Source organism: Salmo salar, chromosome ssa06 (genome assembly GCF_905237065.1).
Source record: "Salmo salar chromosome ssa06, Ssal_v3.1, whole genome shotgun sequence".
NCBI classification, from domain to species: domain Eukaryota; kingdom Metazoa; phylum Chordata; class Actinopteri; order Salmoniformes; family Salmonidae; genus Salmo; species Salmo salar.
In genome coordinates, this window is record NC_059447.1 from 52551062 (window position 1) to 52573155 (window position 22094).

The 22094-nt window shown below is 41.5% G+C and overlaps 1 protein-coding gene and 1 long non-coding RNA gene across 2 annotated transcripts in view; both read right to left on the reverse strand.

The window, feature by feature from the left end:
• Positions 1 to 22094, reverse strand: part of LOC106607556 (prolyl endopeptidase) — a 63743-nt gene that overhangs the window by 11464 nt on the left and 30185 nt on the right. The window contains exons 9-12 of the mRNA XM_014204595.2: positions 15882 to 16079; positions 12200 to 12303; positions 11255 to 11391; positions 4823 to 4917 (exon numbers count right to left, since the gene is read on the reverse strand). Coding sequence (XP_014060070.1) covers positions 4823 to 4917; positions 11255 to 11391; positions 12200 to 12303; positions 15882 to 16079 — 534 coding nt within the window. The remainder of the gene's footprint in view (positions 1 to 4822; positions 4918 to 11254; positions 11392 to 12199; positions 12304 to 15881; positions 16080 to 22094) is intronic.
• On the reverse strand, positions 18027 to 21450 carry LOC123743461 (uncharacterized). The gene is made up of 3 exons (XR_006770268.1): positions 20694 to 21450; positions 19896 to 20286; positions 18027 to 19776 (listed from the first exon to the last, which is right to left on the reverse strand). It is a non-coding gene; the product is annotated as an uncharacterized lncRNA (long non-coding RNA).

Sequence of the window (22094 nt, forward strand, 5' to 3'; positions counted from 1 at the left end):
CCAAACAGGAAGCGCTCTCTCTGACTATTTCTTGGCCTTCTTGATCATCTCTAACCAAAACAGGGGATCTCTGGCATAACGTGACATTTTCTAACGCTCCCATAGGCTCTCAGAAGGCGCCAGAACGATGAATGGTGGCTTTGCAGGCCATGGCTGAAAAACATTAGCGCATTTGGATAGTGGTCGATCTGAGGACAATGAGACTGGAGGCGCGTGCACGAGCCGACACCATGTTTACTTTCTCTCTCTTTGAACGAAAACAACGACTCCCAGTCGGAATATTATCGCTTTTTTACGAGAAAAATCGAATAAAAATTGATTTTAAACAGCGTTTCACATGCTTCGAAGTACGGTAATGGAATATTTAGATTTTTTTGGTCACGAAACGCGTCGGGTGCTTCACCCTTCTTTACCCTTCGGATAGTGTCTTGAACGCACGAACAAAACGCCGCTATTTGGATATAACTATGGATTATTTGGAACAAAACCAACATTTGTTATTGAAGTAGAAGTCCTGGGAGTGCATTCTGATGAAGAACAGCAAAGGTAATCAAACTTTTCTAATAGTAAATCGGAGTTTGGTGAGCACCACACTTGGTGGGAGTCAAAATAGCTAGCCTGTGATGTCCGGGCTATCTACTCAGAATATTGCAAAATGTGCTTTCACCGAAAAGCTATTTTAAAATCGGACATAGCGAGTGCATAAAGGAGTTCTGTATCTATAATTCTTAAAATAATTGTTATGTTTTTTGTGAACGTTTATCGTGAGTAATTTAGTAAATTCACCGGAAGTGTTCGGTGGGAATGCTAGTCACATGCTAGTCACATGCTAATGTAAAAAGCTGGTTTTTGATATAAATATGAACTTGATTGAACAAAACATGCATGTATTGTATAACATAATGTCCTAGGATTGTCATCTGATGAAGATCATCAAAGGTTAGTGCTGCATTTAGCTGTGGTTTGGGTTTATGTGACATTATATGCTAGCTTGAAAAATGGGTGTCTGATTATTTCTGGCTGGGTACTCTGCTGACATAATCTAATGTTTTGCTTTCGTTGTAAAGCCTTTTTGAAATCGGACAGTGTGGTTAGATTAACGAGAGTCTTGTCTTTAAAATGGTGTAAAATAGTCATATGTTTGAGAAATTGAAGTAATAGCATTTCTAAGGTATTTGAATATCGCGCCACGGGATTACACTGGCTGTTGAGTAGGTGGGACGCAAGCGTCCCACTGGCCCATAGAGGTTAATGAGGGTTGACAGTTACTCCAAATGGACTGTGATATGTGTATTGCTGATAAATATGTTGGTCTTTGTTTCGATACAAATTTCACCAGATTGGGTCTGCTGGATTGTTGGGATCCCCGATAGGTTAGAGTGCCAACTCCCTGATCTGATAACTCTTCAGATAGATCGCCAGTAAAATAAGGGAATGTGAATGGGGTGGACATCGGTGAGGGCTCATAAATGAAGGTCGTGGGGAAAGAGTGGTATCATTCCCAGAGACTATGTACAGTTGAAGTCGGAAGTTTACATACACCTCAGCCAAATACATTTAAACTCAGTTTTTCACAATCCTGACATTTAATCCTTGTAAATATTTCCGGTCTTAGGTCAGTTAGGATCACCACTTTATTTTAAGACTGACATTTCAGAATAATAGTAGAGAGTGATTTATTTCAGCTTTAATTTCTTTCATCACATTCCCAGTGGGTCAGAAGTTTACATACACTCAATTAGTATTTGGTAACATTGCCTTGCAATTGTTCCTAACGTTTCAGGTAGTCTTCCACAAGCTTCCCACAATAAGTTGGGTGAATTTTGGCCCATTCCTCCTGACAGAGCTGGTGTAACCGAGTCAAGTTTGTAGGCCTCCTTGCTCGCTTTTCCAGTTCTGCCCACAAATGTTCTATAGGATTGAGGACAGGGCTTTGTGATGGCCACTCCAATACTTTGTTGTCCTTAAGTCATTTTGCCACAACTTCGGAAGTATGCTTGGGGTCATTGTCCATTTGGACCCATTTGCGACGAAGCTTTAACTTCCTGACTGATGTCCTGAGATGTTGCTTCAATATATCCACATAATTTTCCTGCCTCATGAAGCCATCAATTTTGTGAAGTGTATCAGACTCTAATTGCAGCAAAGCACCCCCACAACATGATGCTGCCACCCCCATACTTCACGGTTGGGATGGTGTTCTTCGGCTTGCAAGCCTCCCCCTTTTTTCTCGAAACATAACGATGGACATTATGGCCAAACAGCTCTATTTTTGTTTCATCAGACCAGAGGACATTTCTCCAAAAAGTATGATCTTTGTCCCCATGTGCAGTTGCAAACCGTAGTCTGGCTTTTTTATGGCGCTTATGGAGCAGTGGCTTCTTCCTTGCTGAGCGGCCTTACAGGTTATGTCGATATAGGACTCGTTTTAAGGTGGATATAGATACTTTTGTACCCGTTTCCTCCAGCATCTTCACAAGGTCATTTTCTGTTGTTCTGGGATTGATTTGCAGTTTTTGCACCAAAGTACGTTCATCTCTAGGAGACAGAACGCGTCTCCTTCCTGAGCGGTATGACGGCTGCGTGGTCCCATGGTGTTTATACTTGCTTACTATTGTTTGTACAGATGAACGTGGTACCTTCAAACGTTTGGAAATTGCTCCCAAGGATGAACCAGACTTGTGGAGGTCTACAATTTTTTTTCTGAGGTCTTGGCTGATTTCCCCATGATGTCAAGCAAAGAGGCACTGAGTTTGAAGGTAGGCCTTGAAATACGTCCACAGGTACACCTCCAATTGACTCAAATGATGTCAATTAGCCTATCAGAAGCTTCTAAAGCCATGACATAATTTTCCGGAATTTTCCAAGCTGTTTAAAGGCACAGTCAACTTAGTGTATGTTAACTTCTGACCCACTGGAATTGTGATACAGTGAATTATAAGTGAAATAATCTGTCTGTAAACAATTGTTGGAAAAATGACTTGTGTCATGCACAAAGTAGATGTCCTAACAGACTTGACAAAACTATAGTTTGTCAACAAGAAATTTGTGGAGTGGTTGAAAAACGATTTTTAATGACTCCACCCTAATTGTATGTAAACTTCCGACTTCAACTGTATATCTTAGGATCAAATACTTTAGCATCCTTATATGTAAGCGCTTACCTGAGCTTCCTTGATGACTGATGTCAACATCATACTTGCACAAAGTACAAAATTCATGATATGATAGCATCAAGCATGACCACTTCTCCTGGTATCGAGGAAGGAACTTTGAGGCACATGCACCCTACTTTGTTGGGTTCGGGGTTACTGCTGCTGCTGCTCTGTCTGTTTCTCTCAGTTCCCTCACTCTCATCGTCTGACATAGCTTTACTGACTGGCTTCAATAACAATGATTTGCTAAATTAGCTGCTCATTTTGTTATTGCATGGGACCTATGCTTACTTGTTTTTCATCAGCACACGTGTTTAGACAAACATTATGGATCACACCTGGTTCAGTCCTCTGAAAAGGTATTTACAAAACATAAATAAAAGACTACAGAACATATAAAATAAATATGTTTTGTGGAATTAGCACAGATTGCCTATATGTTTATTCTATTACATGTACAGTGTAGAATGGAGATAATTATCTACAACGTTTTTCTTAGCACATGCCCCCAAGTTTAGTCTCTATAGTGTCACCTCTCAAACAGGGCCAATCACTAGGGTTAGCTCACAAGTATGGTCTTTTTCGACATGGTTCCTAATCAACACTAAAACAAAATCCTTTTGAAAACATAAAAAACAAAAAAATGATTGCATCGACACAGACAGCAAACTGGCTAAACAGAGCTTAAGTAGGCTACCGCAAAGGGAATCTGAACACTGTTCAGTAGGATACCGCAAAGGGAATCTGAACGCTGTTCACTGGAAGAGTCCGGTGTTTCAGCTTATGTAAAGGTACCTACTGGATTTCTTTGCAGCGCATACATAATTTCAGATTTTTGAAATTGATAAAATCTCAAATCTAGTGCAAAGGCATTTTAGAAGCATTGCTTCTATAGCTAATACCGGACACTCATTCATTCTTCACCGCGCAGTCTTCTAAACTCCCAACTTATTTTTTATTATACTTTTGTAATGCTTTTTGTGACGTGGATCATAATTACAGTTACAGTCTATCAGGTTGCGTGATCCTCGTAATGTTACATGGAAAATACAACTAATGGGACGCAGAATTAAATGTATATCACACTCGCACAAATGCGACCAGTTACTTTTCGTATTTGCATTTAATTTCTTTCACACGCAAATGCGAGTGAACTGCTGGCACTTTAGAGCCCACTGCATGTCCATCTTATGTTCGCTAACATTAGCTTGAAACCATTAAACAACAACCTTTCCACAACATACGAAGTCGAAAAGGGATTTGTCCATGTGTTTACGTACAGCTGACAGTCGGCAAACTCAACATCACATCAAACAGGAGGCAGGGCAGACGGGGTAGCTACGTCGAATAATGATGTACTAATCTCCATGTCCGTTGACACAAACTCCGTACATGTCTGTGTGTTGCAGCTCGAGAATCGGGATGTTAGATTTACTCAGTGGATTTATTTTTTATAAAAATGTCAAGTTTGTAGGCCTCCTTTAGTAGGCCTCCTTTAAAAATCAGGCCCTATTAATTTCTGCGTACTTTTAACTAGGATCTCGTACCTGCGTACATGGACAGAGAATTGCGTAGTTGGTAGGCAAAATGAGTGCATGTTGGCAGGTCTGGAATTTATAACCGGAGTCCTCTTCTCTCAAGTGACTGGCAACCTGTGTCTGTGTTACCTTTGTGCCAGGTCTCTCCATACTCCCCTCCTCCTCTGATGTTGGCTACCGCCAGGACTCCTCCCATGTGTCGGACAAAGATCAGCCGTGATACACTGGAAAAAACAACATTTAACATCCTGTTACTTAATTTACTCTGTCTAAACAAGTCAAGGTAGATAGAAAGCATCATGTAGAAGGGCCAAGATATGATAGTCCTTCAAAAAAGACGCTAAATGTAAACACTGCTTGCAAATAATGTTACCTTAAACAATACATCTGTAGTAGTCCGGTGCTGAACGATTAACCAAAATGTTGTATGTGGACACCCCTTCAAACTAGTGGATTCAGCTATTTCTGGTAGGCCACAGAAAGGGACCACCGAGTGATGAAGTGCGTAGCACAGATAAAATCATCTGTCATCAGTTGCAGCACTCACTACCGAGTTTCAAACTGCCTCTGGGAGCAACGTCAGCACAAGAACTGTTCGTCGGGAGCTTCATGAAATGTGTGGCTAGCAGTGTGACTTGTGGTTGTACCTGTAGCTACCAGTATGCCAGCCAAATAGAAAAAGTAGCCAACCAGTGAGTTCTAGTGGAAAAAGTTTGCAGAACAAGCTCCAATTTGGTGGCCTCTGGTTCATTCTAATGCCTTGATTCCATCCGAAATACACAGCTAAATTATTGAATTACTTTAACAACTTTAGCTCCCAGATTGGTAAAATGAGTTGAGGTATTGAACAGAAAAACATGACTTTCCAATTCAAATTACTGAACATTTATGTTTTCAGTGTGTTAGTTGTTTTGGATATCGCCTAGGCCTATACGATCAGGACTATTTTCTAAGTAAGATAACCTTTTTTTAACATTAAACATGTTCTCTTGAGATGCAGTAAACTGTAAATATGACTTGTAAGGTATGAATTGCAACAATGATGTTTGTTCTTCAAATTATGTATTTTATTGGCTCTGCTGCTGTGGACACAAAGCCTGTTTATGCTTGATCTGAAAATGTGGTCGGAGGCTCCGTATGGAGGGTGTGACACAATTGCGGAGCCTCCAGAGGCCAAATTGAGCTCCGTACCGCATCGCCGTACACCTCCCAAATGTTATAACAATGCGGAGGGCTCCATATAGCTCCGCATTGATATGATTGGTTGACGGTCGATGGGGGCGGAAGGTCCAGTATAAACACAAACTCACTTCCTTGACAACTTCCTTCAAATCAGCTCTGCGCTGCTCTGTGAAGGCCATATCACCGTAAATGCTGCACAGCCAATGCAGACGTCGGATTGATCACGCAGCCGCCTTTTAGGTTAAGGAAACCATTGTGTCATTTTGTAATTTGGGTCAACCAACCTTTTAACAGTTTGGCCTGTCAATCAATTGGTGTGGGTGGGAGGGGGCAGGACATTTGTGAGTCATAGATTTGGTAGGGTTTCAGACCTGTCAATAAATCACTGTGGGTAGGACTTTGAGGGAAGGTGGTAGATTACTAATCTAGTCAGAAAAAGTAGTCTAGTCTACCCTTTTAATACATTTATTATGGCAAATATTAACTCTAGCCTGCTCTTTCAATTTAGTTTATTGGGGGGAAAAAACTAAGAAAAAATGTTGTGTTCTGTCAAGTCAAGTAAACATAGAGAACCAATATACTGTTGAGAACCAATATATAATTTTAGGAAAATGGTTTTAAAAATGCTAGCATTTTCAGGGGAGGACCCCCAGACCCCTGCCAGATTGTATATAATTGGAGGTGCACAAAGTCAGGCGCCCATGAATAGACCTACAGGTATGATTGAAGAATGAAGCAGGTGCTAATCATGTGCTTTGATACACATACAGCAGCTTTTAACTACTCCATTGTCAATACTAATCAAATCAGTAGGCCTATATCAATATATTTGAATTACCATAATTTCCGGACTATAAGCCGCAACTTTTTTCTCAGGCTTTGAACGTCGCGGCTTAAACAATGACGCGGCTAATATATGGATTTTTCCCGCTTTCAATTTTTTTTCTCCAAAAAAACACATTCTGTGACGTGCTCAGTTTTTTGGCGGCATGAAGCTTTCATTAGACCAATGAAATTGCCGAACGGGTTAAGGTCAAACAACTATTTTTGTTTACTGTTTAGATTAAATTGAACGCTCTCAAACTTCACATCATTCTGATTACGGTAGTCATTTTGTCACCCAGATTCCTGGGGGTACAACAAAGTATTTGCAGCCACTCGACATCAGTGTAAATCGTGCATTTAAGGTGGCACTCCGTGTTCAGCGGGAGGCTTGGATGACAAGTGGGGAGAAATCCTTCACTAAAACGGGCCGCATGCAAAGAGCAACTTATGTTCAAGTCTGCCTGTGGGTCCTGACAGCGTGGAGCATTGTCAAAAAAATCCACTATCATCAACGGGTTTCGAAAGGCTGGACTGCTGCGTGTTGAAGAGGGCTCAGCGGGGGATTTGCCTCCGGATGAAAGTGACGAGAGCGACAATGAAAACGATCCAATATCAGATGAAGCAATTCTGAGGCTATTCAACTCCGACACCGATGGAGATGACTTCAGTGGTTTCAGTGCACAGGAGAAGGAAGATGGTGACCGATGACTTTCTTGGTAGGCTACTGTTTACTGCTAATTTTGTATTTTTTGTTACAAGCCGTGTTTCGTTAAAGCCTATTTATTTTTGTTACAAGCCGTGCTTCGTTAAAGCCTATTTATTTTTGTTACAAGCCGTGTTTCGTTAAAGCCTGTGTGAAGTTAATTTGTTTCAATGAACCGGTAGGCACCTGCGGCTTATAGACATGTGCGGCTTATTTATGTTCAAAATTCAAAATAAAAAAAAATTCGGGTGCGCTTAATAGTCCGGAAATTACGGTAAGAGTCTATTGAAGCGCCCATGCGACAATATAATTAACATAACAAAAACATTCACATCAAAATCTGTTTTTTGCATGGGCTGCGACTCAATCCACCGCATCCGCCTATATCGGCCTTCCACATCTGCCGTGGAAAGTGGCAGAGCTACAGCTCTGTTTGTCAGACCACAGGAATCCCAAAAATCCGTCTTCTCACAAAAACGTCTGTAATGCCGAGCGTTTTGGCCACTAAGGAAAGATGAGACTCTCACAAACAAAATGGTGTTCTCTGTTTTGCTCTACAACCCTCACAACAGCCACAGAACTCGTCTGAAGGTAACCCGGTACTGGTTTTAAAAATGAATGGAAGTATGGAAGTAGTTTTCTGCCAACAACAACCAAATATTTCCTGAGCTTTATTATATGTGACCCGTTTCAAGAACCTAGGTGTATGTCGCACGTTACTACTTCACAGGAGAGGCATTTCAAATTAAAAAAATGTTTTATCAAAATGTGCTTTTGGGCAAAAATGCCTTCTGGAACATGTGCGAATAAAATTGTTAAATTACATACCTAGTTGGTTTAGCCAACGAAAAAGTCAGGAACCTTCCCGCTAGCCATGATTGGCTGAGAGAATGGATGGGCTGGACATGCTGAGAGATGTGTTCGGCTTGGTCTGCCATGTAGCATCTTCTGTCTTTAACATGAGCTTCTCATATGTGTAGATAATCCTTGCTACCGTGGCTTTTTTGAAAGATATGGAGAACTGCAAGTGTTGCTACTGCTCTCAACAACATTGCTGCCCTGAATTTAGCAGACGCTGTCAACAAAGGTCAGTGGGAAAAAGTTGTGCTGGACTACTTTCTGGAGGACGATCGTGCCATGCTGACACTCTCTGAAAATGAATGAGACGAGGAAATCCCAGATTTAGGTAAAAAATATATATATTTGAACCAGACATTGTAGTCTTCTGATGACAGTAATGGGGAATAAACAATGATCAACAGTGTTGTTCTCATGGAAGAAGTAGACTGAGTTTTGAAATCTGTGGAATTTCCTACTTTCGTCAGAAACTCTTTTTCATTGCAAAGTTATCCTGTTTAGGATAGGGGGCAGTATTTTCACGGCCGGATAAAAAACGTACCCGATTTAATCTGGTTATTACTCCTGCCCAGAAACTAGAATGATTTGGATAGAAAACACCCTAAAGTTTCTAAAACTGTTTGAATGGTGTCTGTGAGTATAACAGAACTCATATGGCAGGCCAAAACCTGAGAAAAATCTAAACAGGAAGTGCCCTCTCTGACCATTTCTTGACCTTCTATAGCCTCTTTATCGAAAACAGAGGATCTCTGCTGTAACGTGACATTTTCTAACACTCCCATAGGCTCTCAGAAGGCGCCAGAACGGGGAATGATGACTCTGCAGTCCCTGGGCGAAAAACAGTAGCGCATTTGGATAGTGGTCGATCTTAGAACAATGAAACGGGTGCGCGCGTGCACGTGAAGAGTCCATTTTACATGTTCAGTCTTTGAACGAAAACGACTGAGGCGCGTGCACGAGGCGACACCATGTTTTTATTTTCTCGTCTTTGAATGAAAACAGGGTTTCCCGGTCGGAATATTATCGCTATTTTACGAGAAAAATCGCATAAAAATGTATTTTAAACAGCGTTTGACATGCTTCGAAGTACGGTAATGGAATATTTTGACATTTTTTGTCACGATACACGCCGGCGCGTCACCCTTCGGAGTCAATCACCACCTTCCGGAGACACCTGAAACCCCACCTCTTTAAGGAATACCTAGGATAGGATAAAGTAATCCTTCTAACCCCCCCCCCCCCCTAAAAGATTTAGATGCACTATTGTAAAGTGGTTGTTCCACTGGATATCATAAGGTGAATGCACCAATTTGTAAAACGCAGCTATTTGGATATAACTATGGATTATTTGGAACCAAAACAACATTGGGTGTAAACTAGAAGTCCTGGGAGTGCATTCTGACGAAGAACAGCAAAGGTAATCCAATTTTTCTTATCGTAAATCTGAGTTTGGTGAGTGCCAAACTTGGTGGGTGTCAAAATTGCTAGCCAGGATGGCCGGGCTATCTACTCAGAATATTGCAAAATGTGCTTTCACCGAAAAGCTATTTTAAAATCGGACATAGCGATTGCATAAAGGAGTTCTGTATCTATAATTCTTCAAATAATTGTTATGTTTTTTGTGAACGTTTATCGTGAGTAATTTAGTAAATTCACCGGAAGTTTCGGTGGGTATGCTAGTTCTGAACGTCACATGCTAATGTAAAAAGCTGGTTTTTCATATAAATATGAACTTGATTGAACAAAACATGCATGTATTGTATAACATAATGTCCTAGGAGTGTCATCTGATGAAGATCATCAAAGGTTAGTCCTGCATTTAGCTGTGGTTTTTGTTTTTGTGACATTATATGCTAGCTTGAAAAATGTTGTGTGTGATTATTTCTGGCTGGGTACTCTCCTGACATAATCTAATGTTTTGCTTTCGTTGTAAAGCCTTTTTGAAATCGGACAATGTGGTTAGATAAAGGAGAGTCTTGTCTTTAAAATGGTGTAAAATAGTCATATGTTTGAGAAATTGAAGTTTTGGGATTTTTGAGGAGTTTGTAATTCGCGCCACGCTCTATCATTGGATATTGGAGCGGTGTTCCGCTATCTAGATGTAAGAGGTTAAAGCGTACCTTTAGCTGGCTAGCTAACGTTAGCTGGCTAGTTCGCTAGCTAATGTTACATGTATGACCTGTGAAATAATATTATTCGTATTGCAGAAATCCATTTGCATTGTTATTTATAGCCTAATATTAGCTAGCTAGCCAACATCAATCATAGTAGCTACCTGCAGATTCATACAGCATTTCATGCATGGTGGCTAGCTATGACAATCAGTTTGTATTGCTATTTTTTATTTATTTATTTATTTATTTTGACCTTTATCTAGTACCGTATGGGTTGGGATTTATGGTTCATTGTTTAGCTAGCTTGCTAACTTACATGTCTAAACAAAAGACTCCATTTCAGCAGATGATTACATGGCCCATCATGTTAGCCAGGTGTGTCTGGGGGTGATGACGGCCATCTATTGTATTTCATGAACATGTGAACAGGTCTAAACAACAGAGACCCATCTACTTAGCTAGATGTGGCTAAGGGGTGGTTATAGCATTTCTTTCACATGACCCATCAATTTACAATGGGTCACATATCACTCCTTGATATAGGACAGACACTTTAAAACCTTATTGAATTTTTTTTAGAGACTCTGTTTTTACATTTATGAATGTGTTATTCAACGCATTTCTTTGGGCCCAAATTCAAAATTGTATCAAATAATTTTTTACATATTTTGGTATGACCATCTTAATGAAGTGGAAAAAGTAGCCAGCAGAGCAATGAGTCTGTTATCGTCTATTTAGCCGACGGACGGCGCTTATGGGAAACACAGGTATTACTTGTGGTTGTACCTGTAGATATCAGTGTGACTTGTGGTTTTACCTGTGGCTAACAGTATGACTTCTGGTTTCACCTGTAGCTAGCAGTGTGACTTGTGGTTGTACCTGTAGCTGGGAGTGATGGAGATGTTGAACCCTCCGTAGCCGTAGAGGAAGGCTGGGTGAGAGCCGTCCAGCTTCAGGCCCTTCTTATGGACAATAAACATGGGGATCTCTGTGCCATCCTTACTGGGGTAGAATACCTGGAGGCAGATACACACTGAGTGCAGAAAACATCCTCTTTCCATGACAGATTGACCAGGTAAATCCAGGAGAACGCTATGATCCGTTATTGGATCCCATGAATCCACTTCAATCAGTGTAGAAGGGTAGGAGAAAGGTTAAAGAAGGATTTTAAGCTAGGAAACAATTGAGACGTGGATTGTGTATGTGTACCATTCAGAGGGTGAATGGGTAAGACAAAATATTTAAATGCCTTTGAATGGGGTATGGTAGTAGGTGCCAGGCGCACCGGTTTGAGTGTGTCAAGAACTGCAACGCTGCTGGATTTTTCACACTCAACAGTTTCCCGTGCGTATCAAGAATGGTCAACCAACCAAAGGACATCCAGCTAACTTGAACGCTTTCAACACCTTGTAGTCCATGCCTTGACGAATTGAGGCTGTTCTGAGGGGAAAACGGGGTGCAATGCAATATTAGGTGTTCCTAATGTTTTGTACACTCCGTGTATACACAGAGGTTTGTTGAAGTGACAAACCACACACATCCAATCAGTCAATTCTGGTGATTTGTGTTAGTAAAGAAAAGCACAAAGTAAATAAAATAAAGAACACACCCTTTAGGTGAGGTGCTGACTAACAGAAGATAAACTATACATAGGAAAAAGCTGCACACTCATCTCTCCTTCGGGTGGATATATTTGACCAACGCTTAATCTTTAGCCGAAATGTTGGTCAATTAAATCCACTTTCTTCTTCATTGGTACAGTATGTAAAGGGATACCATCCTTTGAAGGGTCATCATGTACATGTAATATGGTAGGTATCTCACCTGAGTGGTCTGGTAGTCAGAGGGGTCAAAGCCCTTGACGGTGACTTCCCGGAACACGTGGGGATGCAGGGGCTCCTTCGTCAGGTCACAGTGATAGATAACGGCTGGACGGAACAGAGTGGAGGGACAGGTCATTTTATATTTTTCAGATTCAGTTTATTTGTAGAAAAATCACATCTGAATTACATTTGTACATTACAAGAGAGAGGAAGGGGGTGAAATAGTAGAAAGTGTGTTTGTGTGTGTGGGGGGGTGGGGGGTATCTGGCAAGAGGAAAGAGGTGAAGTAGTAGAACATCTGTGCGCGTGTATGCATGTGTATCAGTCTCTAACTCAGAATGTGTGTAATATGATAACCTACGTAGCAGGAGGTGAAGCAGCATTTTATTTTATTTATTTTATTTAACGATGCAAGGCAGTGAAGAACAAATTCTTATTTACAATGACGGCCTACCTCGGCCAAACCCTAACAACGCTGGGCCAATTGTGCGCCGCCCTATGGGACTCCCAATCACGGCCGGTTGTGATACAGTCTGGTATCGAACCAGGGTCTGTAGTGACGCCTCTAGCACTGAGATGCAGTGCCTTAGACCGCTGCGCCACTCTGTAGTAGAAGATCTCAGAGTCCTTCTTGCATCCGCTGAAGCCCACCACAGTGTGTGTGTTTTTGTCTGTCTGTGTCTGATTCACTGGTGGCACCAACTTTTTCAGTTGACGGCACCAGCATATGATTTGGTCGCACCAATGTTGTGCCGCTGCGCAGCGATAATGTCCTGATCTGTGTCCCATAATGTGCCTGGATTCCTTCCGAACCAGGCTAAAAATGACAAACCATTATTTTTTTTATTTTTTATAAAAAGGGTGTTATTGTTAGCGATTTTGAAGTCACTCTACAGTTATAGTACACTATGAAAGCAATTTTATCTTTTGGTAAATTCCGGTTTCCTGGTTTTGTTTTTCAAGGTTTCAGAGTTTTTATTCGGGGTGGGGGGGTCTAAGCTAACATATGGAATTGTTTTAAGATGGTCATACCAAGCATCATTTAGATATTTGATTTTGAATTTTAAGAACTCTTAAGGTATCAAAAAAATAGATACAAAAAATATGGAATGGAAATATTGACTTTGGCATTACTGGTATTAACCAATAGAAATGCATTGAATAACAGTTTCACTACATGGAACAACATACAGTCCCCCCCAAAATCTAATGGAAGTTTGTTCTGAAGTGTCTGTCCTATATCTGAGAGATATGAAAGATCAGGAAAAGTTTACGTTTCATTTTTTTATTATTTTTTTTAACACGCATTTATCCCCTTATTTTAGCTACTAAACTATCTCCATATATATATAGTGCATTCAGACCCCTTTACTTTATCCACATTTTGTTAAGTCACAGCCTTATTTTAAAATGGATTCAATTATTTTCCCCCCACATCAATCTACATGAAATTCGCCATAATGACAAAGTGAAAACAGGTTTTTAGAAATGTTTGCTAATTTATTAAATGTAAAAAACAGAAATAGTATTCAGACCTTTTGCTATGAGATTCAAAATCGAGAGCTCAGGTGCATCCTGTTTCCATTGATCATCCTTGATATGAGATGACAACTTGATTGGAGTCCACCTGTGGTAAATTCAATTGATTGGACATGATTTGGAAAGGCGAACACCTGTCTATTTAAGGTCCCACAGTTGACAGTGCACGTCAGAGCAAAAACCAAACCACGATGTTGAAGGAATTGTCCGTACAGCTCCGAGACGGGATTGTGTCGAGGAAAATAACTGGGGAAGGGTACCACAACATTTCTGCTGCATTGAAGGTTCCAAAGCATACAGTGGCCTCCATCATTCTTAAATGGAAGAAGTTTGGAAACACCAAGACTTCCTAGAGCTGGCCGCCCGTCCAAACTGAGTAATCGAGGTAGAAGGGCCTTGGTCAGGGAGGTGACCAAGAACCGGATAGTCCCTCTGACAGAGGTCCAGAGTTCCTCTGTAGAGATGGGAGAACCATCCAGAAGGACAACCATCTCTGCAGCACTCCACCAAATCAGGCCTTTATGGTAGAATGGCCAGAGGGAAGCCACTCCTCAGTTAAAGGCACATAACAGCCTGCTTGGAGTTTGCCAAAAGGCACCTAAAGGACAATCAGACCATGAGAAACAAGATTCTCTGGTCTGATGAAACTAATATTGAACTATTTGGCCTGAATGCCAAGCGTCACGCCTGGAGTAAACCTGGCACCATCCTTACGGTGAAGCATGGTGGTGGCACCATTGTGCTGTGGGGATGTTTTTCAGTGGCAGGGACTGGGACACTAGTCAGGATCGAGGGAAAGATGATGAAAACCTGCTACAGAGCATTCTTGACCTCAGACTGGGGCGAAGGTTCACCTTCCAACAGGAAAACGACCCTAAGCACACAGTCAAGACAACACAGGAGTGGCTTCGGGACAAGTCTTTGAATGTCTTTGAGTGTCCCAGCCAGAGCATGGACTTGAACCCGATCTAACATCTCTGGAGAGACCTGTAAACAGCTGTGCAGCGACACTCCCCATCCAACCTGACAGAGCTTGAGAGGATCTGCAGAGAAGAATGAGATTAACTCCCCAAATATAGGTGTGCCAAGCTTGTTGCATCATACCCAAGAAGATTCGAGATTGTAGTCGCTGCCAAAGGTCCTTCAACAAAGTACTGAGTAAAGGATCTGAATACTTATGTAAATGTAATTTCAATTATTATTATTTTTTAAATTAAAACTATTCTAAAAACCTATTTTTGCTATGCCATTATGGGGTACTGTGTGTAGATTGAGAGGGAAAAAACGATTTAATACATTTTAGAATAAGGCTGTAACGTAAAATGTGGAAAAGTCAAGGGGTCTGAATACTGTCCGAATGCACTGTAGTTCCATTCATTTTTTTAACTGGCCAGGGGACCTTCAGATGAGTCTTGTGGGCAAATGGAAAACCATTGTGTTCGTGAGTCTCAGCTTTCAATAGAGTGGTCATAATAGTTTGTCGGCAAAACCTTTCGGATGCTACTGATGTTTTTGTGAGAAGACTGATTTTCAGGATGTCTTATGGTCTGACAAAAACTACTCTAGCTCTGCCACCTTGCACCTCAGATGCGGAAGGACGATATCGGCGGATGTGGTGGATTGAGACGCAGCTCAGGTTAAACCACATCAGGAGAGCACATTTGAGGTTTGGGAACAATCAAAAGATTTTTTGGCGGGAGCGTCCAAGAACACGTTGTGTTTGGCTAGCAGTGTTTTTGTACTGTACAGTGTAGGCTGCATGTGATGGCAGCGTTTCCAAAACAAATGCCCTGTCATTGAAACAAATCATCATGATATCATTCTGCCAGGTAGGCCTACTCTTTAGTCAACATTTAACTGAGAAGGTTTTTTAGGATGCCTTTAGAAATGTATATTCAAACAGTGCATGATGACAATTGCGCATCGCAAAGATTCAACCAAGACTTCAGATTTTTTTATATATTTTTTTAAATAGGCTACCTGGTCTGCATATCCATTGTGTTTGAATACATCTTGATAAGAAAAGCACATTGTGAACCAAAAACAAGCGACCAATTAAGAATAGGTGTTGCACTGCCAAGTCAAAAGGTCACAAATGTGAGTGCTTGGGTCGCAGTTTTGAGCCCTGGTTTATGATAGCCTACCTGGCGAGAGGAAGGAGGTGAAGTAGTAGAAGATCTCAGAGTCCCTCTTGCGTCCGGTGAAGCCCACCACAGAGCCCACGTCCAGGGCAAAGGTCCTGAGCTCCTCCCCTGAGCTCAGACGGTACATCTTAAGGACATTCTTTACATCGTGCAGGAAACACACGAACAGGAGGCTGGAGTAGGTACAGGTGGCAAACACTGGGAGAGGGAGTGAATGAGAGAGCACGCAAGAAGAAGGGTTAGTCAAACAATCTAAATGTTTAAAAACCATGATCATGTAGATAACAGAATACTCCTAGACAGTATATGGCATTTGTTATTTACTGAGGACCTGATCAAAACCAAAAGAGACTACTGTTGGTCTGGTAGTGCTCCAGTCCTCCCTGTCATAATTAGCAACAGAGGACATGGAAAGCATATTATGTCCCATAGTGTGGTTAATGTAAATCACTTAATTTATGTTCCTTTAACTTTCCTGAATACCTCTGTCAATCTGGCAGCTATCCATGTGAAGATTGGTTTATTGAATGTAACATCTCTAAATAATAAGTAGTTCATATGCAATGATTTTATTATTTCCACTGACATTGACAGTGTTTTCCACAAGCACATGGAGTAGCCAGCATGTTTTGTTGTTGCAGAACAGGCACTATTTTGGTGGCCTCTGGTACATTCAAACGCTAGATTGTATTTTCAACCAGCAACTATCAGGGAGGTTGCTTTTAAAATCTGCCTGAAGCTTATAGGCATATCGTTCATTCTAAAGGGGGAGGGCTCTGCAGACTTTTATGACTAGCAAATTGAAAAGTAGCCTAGTTAATTTAAGTGGAAAAAGTATCCAGCTGAAAATGAGTCTACATAGCTGTATAGCCGACAGCCAGCGCAAGTGGAAAACACTGTATTCATATTTTCATATGAAACTGAAACCTGGCTTAAACCATCTGTCATTGGCTTAAACCCAATGATTTTGCTCTCCAAATGAAACTACCACTCCAGCCTTTTCTTATCTACAGAAACCAAGGCCGTCTGGCCGTGGTGGTAGGGTAGCAGTCATTCATAGAGACAAGTATATATGTAGCTGTGTCTTGGCGAACTTCCGTTATTTGAAAGCCGTATCTTTTGCTTGAACAAGAAACAGCCCACCTTGTATATTTTAGTGTACTACACTCCTAAACCTAATAGTTTTTTCAATGCAGAATTATTTGACCTGCTATCTTCGGTTACGCCTAAATCTACCGTGCAAAAGTTCAGTCGTTTAGAACCGTCCTTGTTTTTGAAAGAAAAGCAAAAAAATTTGTCCATTAAAATAACATCAGATTGATCAGAAATACAGTGTAGACATTGTTAATGTTGTAAATGACTATTGTAGCTGGAAACAGCTGATTTTAATGGAATATCTACATAGGCCCATTATCAGCAACCATCACTCCTGTGTTCCAATGGCACGTTGTGTTAGCTAATCCAAGTTTATAATTATAAAAAGCGAATTGATCATTAGAAAACCCTTTTGCAATTATGTTAGCACAGCTGAAAACTGCTGTCCTGATTAAAGAAGCAATAAAACTGGCCTTCTATATACTAGTTGAGTATCTGGAGCATCAGCATTTGTGGGTTCGATTACAGGCTCAAAATGGCTAGAAGCAAAGCACTTTCTTCTGAAACTCGTCAGTCTATTCTTGTTCTGAGAAATGAAGGCTATTCCATGCGAGAAATTGCCAACAAACGGAAGATCTCGTACAACGCTGTGTACTACTCCCTTCACAGAACAGCGCAAACTGGCTTTAACCAGAATAGAAAGAGGAGTGGGAGGCCCCGGTGCACAACTGAGCAAGAGGAAAAGTACATTAGAGTGTCTAGTTTGAGAAACAGACGCCTCACAAGTCCTCAACTGGCAGCTTCAATAAATAGTACCCGCAAAACACCAGTCTCAACATCAACAGTGAAGAGGTAACTCCAGGATGCTGGCCTTCTAGGCAGTTGCAAAGAAAAAGCCAGATCTCATACTGGCCAATAAAAAGAAAAGATTAAGATGGGCAAAAGAACACAGACACTGGACAGAGGAAGAAAGGAAAAAAGTTATGGACAGACAAGTCTAAGTTTGAGGTGTTCGGATCACAAAGAAGAACATTCGTGAGACGCAGAAAAAAATGAAAATATGCTGGAGGAGTGCTTGACGCCATCTGTCAAGCATGGTGGAGGCAATGTGATGGTCTGGGGATTCTTTGGTGGTGGGAAAGTGGGAGATTTCAAATCAAATTTTATTGGTCACATACACATGGTTAATGCATATGTTAATGCGAGTGTAGCGAAATGCTCGTGCTTCTAGTTCCAACCATGCAACCGTATCAAGTAATCTAACAATTTCACAACAACTACCGTATGCACACAAGTGTAATGGAATTAATAAGAATATGTACATATAAATATATGGATGAGCGATGGCCGTGCAGCATAGGCAAGATGCAGTAGATGGTATAGTATATACATTTACATTACATTTAAGTCATTTAGCAGACGCTCTTATCCAGAGCGACTTACAAATTGGTGCATATACACATATGAGATGAGTAATGTAGGGTATGTAAACATATAAAGTGGCATTGTTTAAAGTGACTAGTGATACATTTATTACATCCAATTTTCCAGCTTGGAGGAAAATTGGAGGAAAATGTGCAGTAAAAATTTGGAAAAAGCCAAGGGATCTGAATACTTTCCGAATGCACTGTATAATAGGCGCAAAACAGAGACAAGGAAGATGCCCGCTACAGGTTCACAATGGTGTATGTAGGTGCATACAGCCGAGAGAGCTATGGTGGAGTGTTAAGAGTTATTTTGGATCCAAACTGTTGCAAAGACCCTTTATTTACCACAGCCAGCTGTTCTGCTACATACCACAATGCCAAGTCCTCATACTTTCCTCAGGGATTAAGCTTTTCCCCCTACATGAGAACCTCACTCACGAACCCTTATCCAGGTATGTTGGTAATAGAATGTTGGAATAAATGTCCCTTATTACTACATACACCTCTTTATAACAAGTGCAATTTAATCAAGGCTTTTGGTTCCGGGAAAATGGTATATTGTTTTTGTTTACCTAATATGACATTCTCTTGGACACCTCCTGAATGACAGGTAACATCTCAATAAACCTGGGCGTATCTGGAACTACCCCCTCTCTCGTTGTCGGAGAGTTAGAGTATGCATTCGGCATCATCGCTGCAAGAATGAAGATCCTTGATGGATGCATACTAAGTTCTTTGTGTGCACTGTGAACCAGTAGTTTTAAATCTTGTTTATAAAATTAAACCTGATTCTGGGACGCCTCAGTGTGCAGTAATTTAGATTAGACCGAACTACACCACAAGCCTGTAAAGTCGTTGTCAGCAATTGATGTTCAAATATAATCCATTGAAACACCTTGCATTGAAATAAAAGTCAGTGCTTTTTCAGCACACAAATAAACCTTTATTCTTGCATCTGAAAATATACCACAATACTAAAGTGTCTGCTGAGAACAGACATGTAAAACAAGTGTCTATGGTATAAAATGTGTCGTTACAAATATTTCTGAACAATAGTTCAACAGTGTCTGCTATGAACAGACATGTAAACAACAAAAGGCTCAAATATAGTGCCAAGAGAGTAGATAAAAATATTTAAGAGCAATATAAATATTTCAGAACAATAGTAAAACAGACACATGTAAATAACAAAAGTGTGTATGGAATTAAATGAAAGTGTCTGACTTCTGAGATATCTGAACAACAGAACAAGTTGTTAATTTCACTGTGGTCCCAGTCGTCGTGGTCTGTATTCGTCACGCACGAACTCATGCAGCTGGTGATCGAATTCCTCCCAGAGTTTTGGCGAGAGTTCATCCATAGGTGCCAGGACCCTGTGGGGAGGATGAGAAGAAGGGGAAAATTAGGAGTGTCTGGAGAGTGTGCATGGTGAAGAGGAAAAAGAAGAGAGGAAAGGGGATCAGAGTAAAGTCTGACATTTTTATTTATTTACCTCTGGGACAAGCTGGTGGCTTGGTGCATGATGTTGTCCAGATCTTGAGATATGTTTTCAATCATTTGCAAAGCCTTTGCAAGTGATGTGTCAAGGACGGAGTCTGCAGCTCTTTTCTCCCTTCTCACACCACTGCTACTACTGCTGCTCTGTGGCGTCGGTGAGGAGCAAGCCAGTGGAGTAGTTCTCGGGGGTGGGCCCAGGATAGAGCTGCCCAAGTCCTGCATGGAGATTGTTCCTAATTCTGCACTACAACTCAGTGCAGGAGATGGGCTGGGGGCCGATCACCAGTCAGTACTGGGACAGAGGTAGTGCTTGGGGCCGGTGAACAGGAAGTGCTGGGGCGCAGAGAACAAAACCAGGTGCGGTCTCCATTCACTGGTGTTTGTGCCTTGAAAATAAAAAAGTAGAGGGCTATTTAGTACACATTTCCAAAACATTAATGAACATTACATTAAGCGAGACCACAATAGACTATATAATGTTGCAAACGTTTGAGCAGAGTAGGCCTGGCCTAGCTACTCAACTCTGCTGAAACGTTTGCAACATTTTGACTAGCTGGACCTTGCTACCAAACATTGACTTTGGGAAGCTTATGTTTTTCTTTCTATGACAAAATTATTTGATCAAAAGCTGAAAAGATCTTTAGTTTAGTTGGTTGGCTTGCTTCCCCTGCAGAACTATTCTGCTAGGCTAGCTAGCCATTAGCCAGCCAAGTAGCTAGCACTAGCTGGCTAGCTATTGTTGGCAAAATATGGCTACCCTTTTCGTTAACTACAATAGAAAAATACAACATACCCATCCTTTGGTGAAGATGCACGTTGCTTCACCTGCCATAAAAGCCAGCAACAACGTTCCTGGAGAAGCCTTTCCACCGGCATCTCCACTGCGGCCCTTGTTTCTTTTCTTTGCCTTGACGAACTGGTTGCGAACACTTTTTTGAACAAGTGGTTGGGTCGGACCCCAGCGTCTCCGCAATCTCCCTCCATGGCATTTACATGGTGGTGTTTATATAATGCATGGCTAGAATCGTACCAGTCAATCGATGCATGACGTTGGCGTTCACCATGCTGAATCCACACTGAGTTTCGGGCTGAATCTACAAGAAGCACCCCTGCAGTTGACCAATCACAGACAAGAGAGTAGAGAAAAAAAATGTGTGCCCGAACAGCCGACGAAACCTAAAACGTAAAAAATGTTTGTCATAATAATATGCACAAACTGTACCGAACTGTTTCGGGTGGGAAGCATGAGGCTGCCTGATCACCTGATCACAGATCACCTGATCTCTGCAAACTGTTTTTACGATTCTTTACAGAAAAGATAGAAAATATTAGAACCCCGATTGACAGTACCTGACACCATACCAGCATCTGGTCAGGAAGCACCTGCGGCAACTCCATGTACGTGAGCCCTACTAGACTACTAAAATAGGTTATGCCTACTGTTGGCTCCAACATTCTGTTTATTGTAAATACACTGCTCAAAAAAATAAAAGGGAACACTTAAACAACACAATGTAACTCCAAGTCAATCACACTTCTGTGAAATCAAACTGTCCACTTAGGAAGCAACACTGATTGACAATAAATTTCACATGCTGTTGTGCAAATGGAATAGACAACAGGTAGAAATTATAGGCAATTAGCAAGACACCCCCAATAAAGGAGTGGTTCTGCAGGTGGTGACCACAGACCACTTCTCAGTTCCTATGCTTCCTGGCTGATGTTTTGGTCACTTTTGAATGCTGGCGGTGCTTTCACTCTAGTGGTAGCATGAGACGGAGTCTACAACCAACACAAGTGGCTCAGGTAGTGCAGCTCATCCAGGATGGCACATCAATGCGAGCTGTGGCAAGAAGGTTTGCTGTGTCTGTCAGCGTAGTGTCCAGAGCATGGAGGCGCTACCAGGAGACAGGCCAGTACATCAGGAGACGTGGAGGAGGCCATAGGAGGGCAACAACCCAGCAGCAGGACCGCTACCTCCGTCTTTGTGCAAGGAGGAGCAATAGGAGAACTGCCAGAGCCCTGCAAAATGACCTCCAGCAGGCCACAAATGTGCATGTGTCTGCTCAAACGGTCAGAAACAGACTCCATGAGGGTGGTATGAGGGCCCGACGTCCACAGGTGGGGGTTGTGCTTACAGCCCAACACCGTGCATTCTGGCATTTGCCAGAGAACACCAAGATTGGTAAATTCG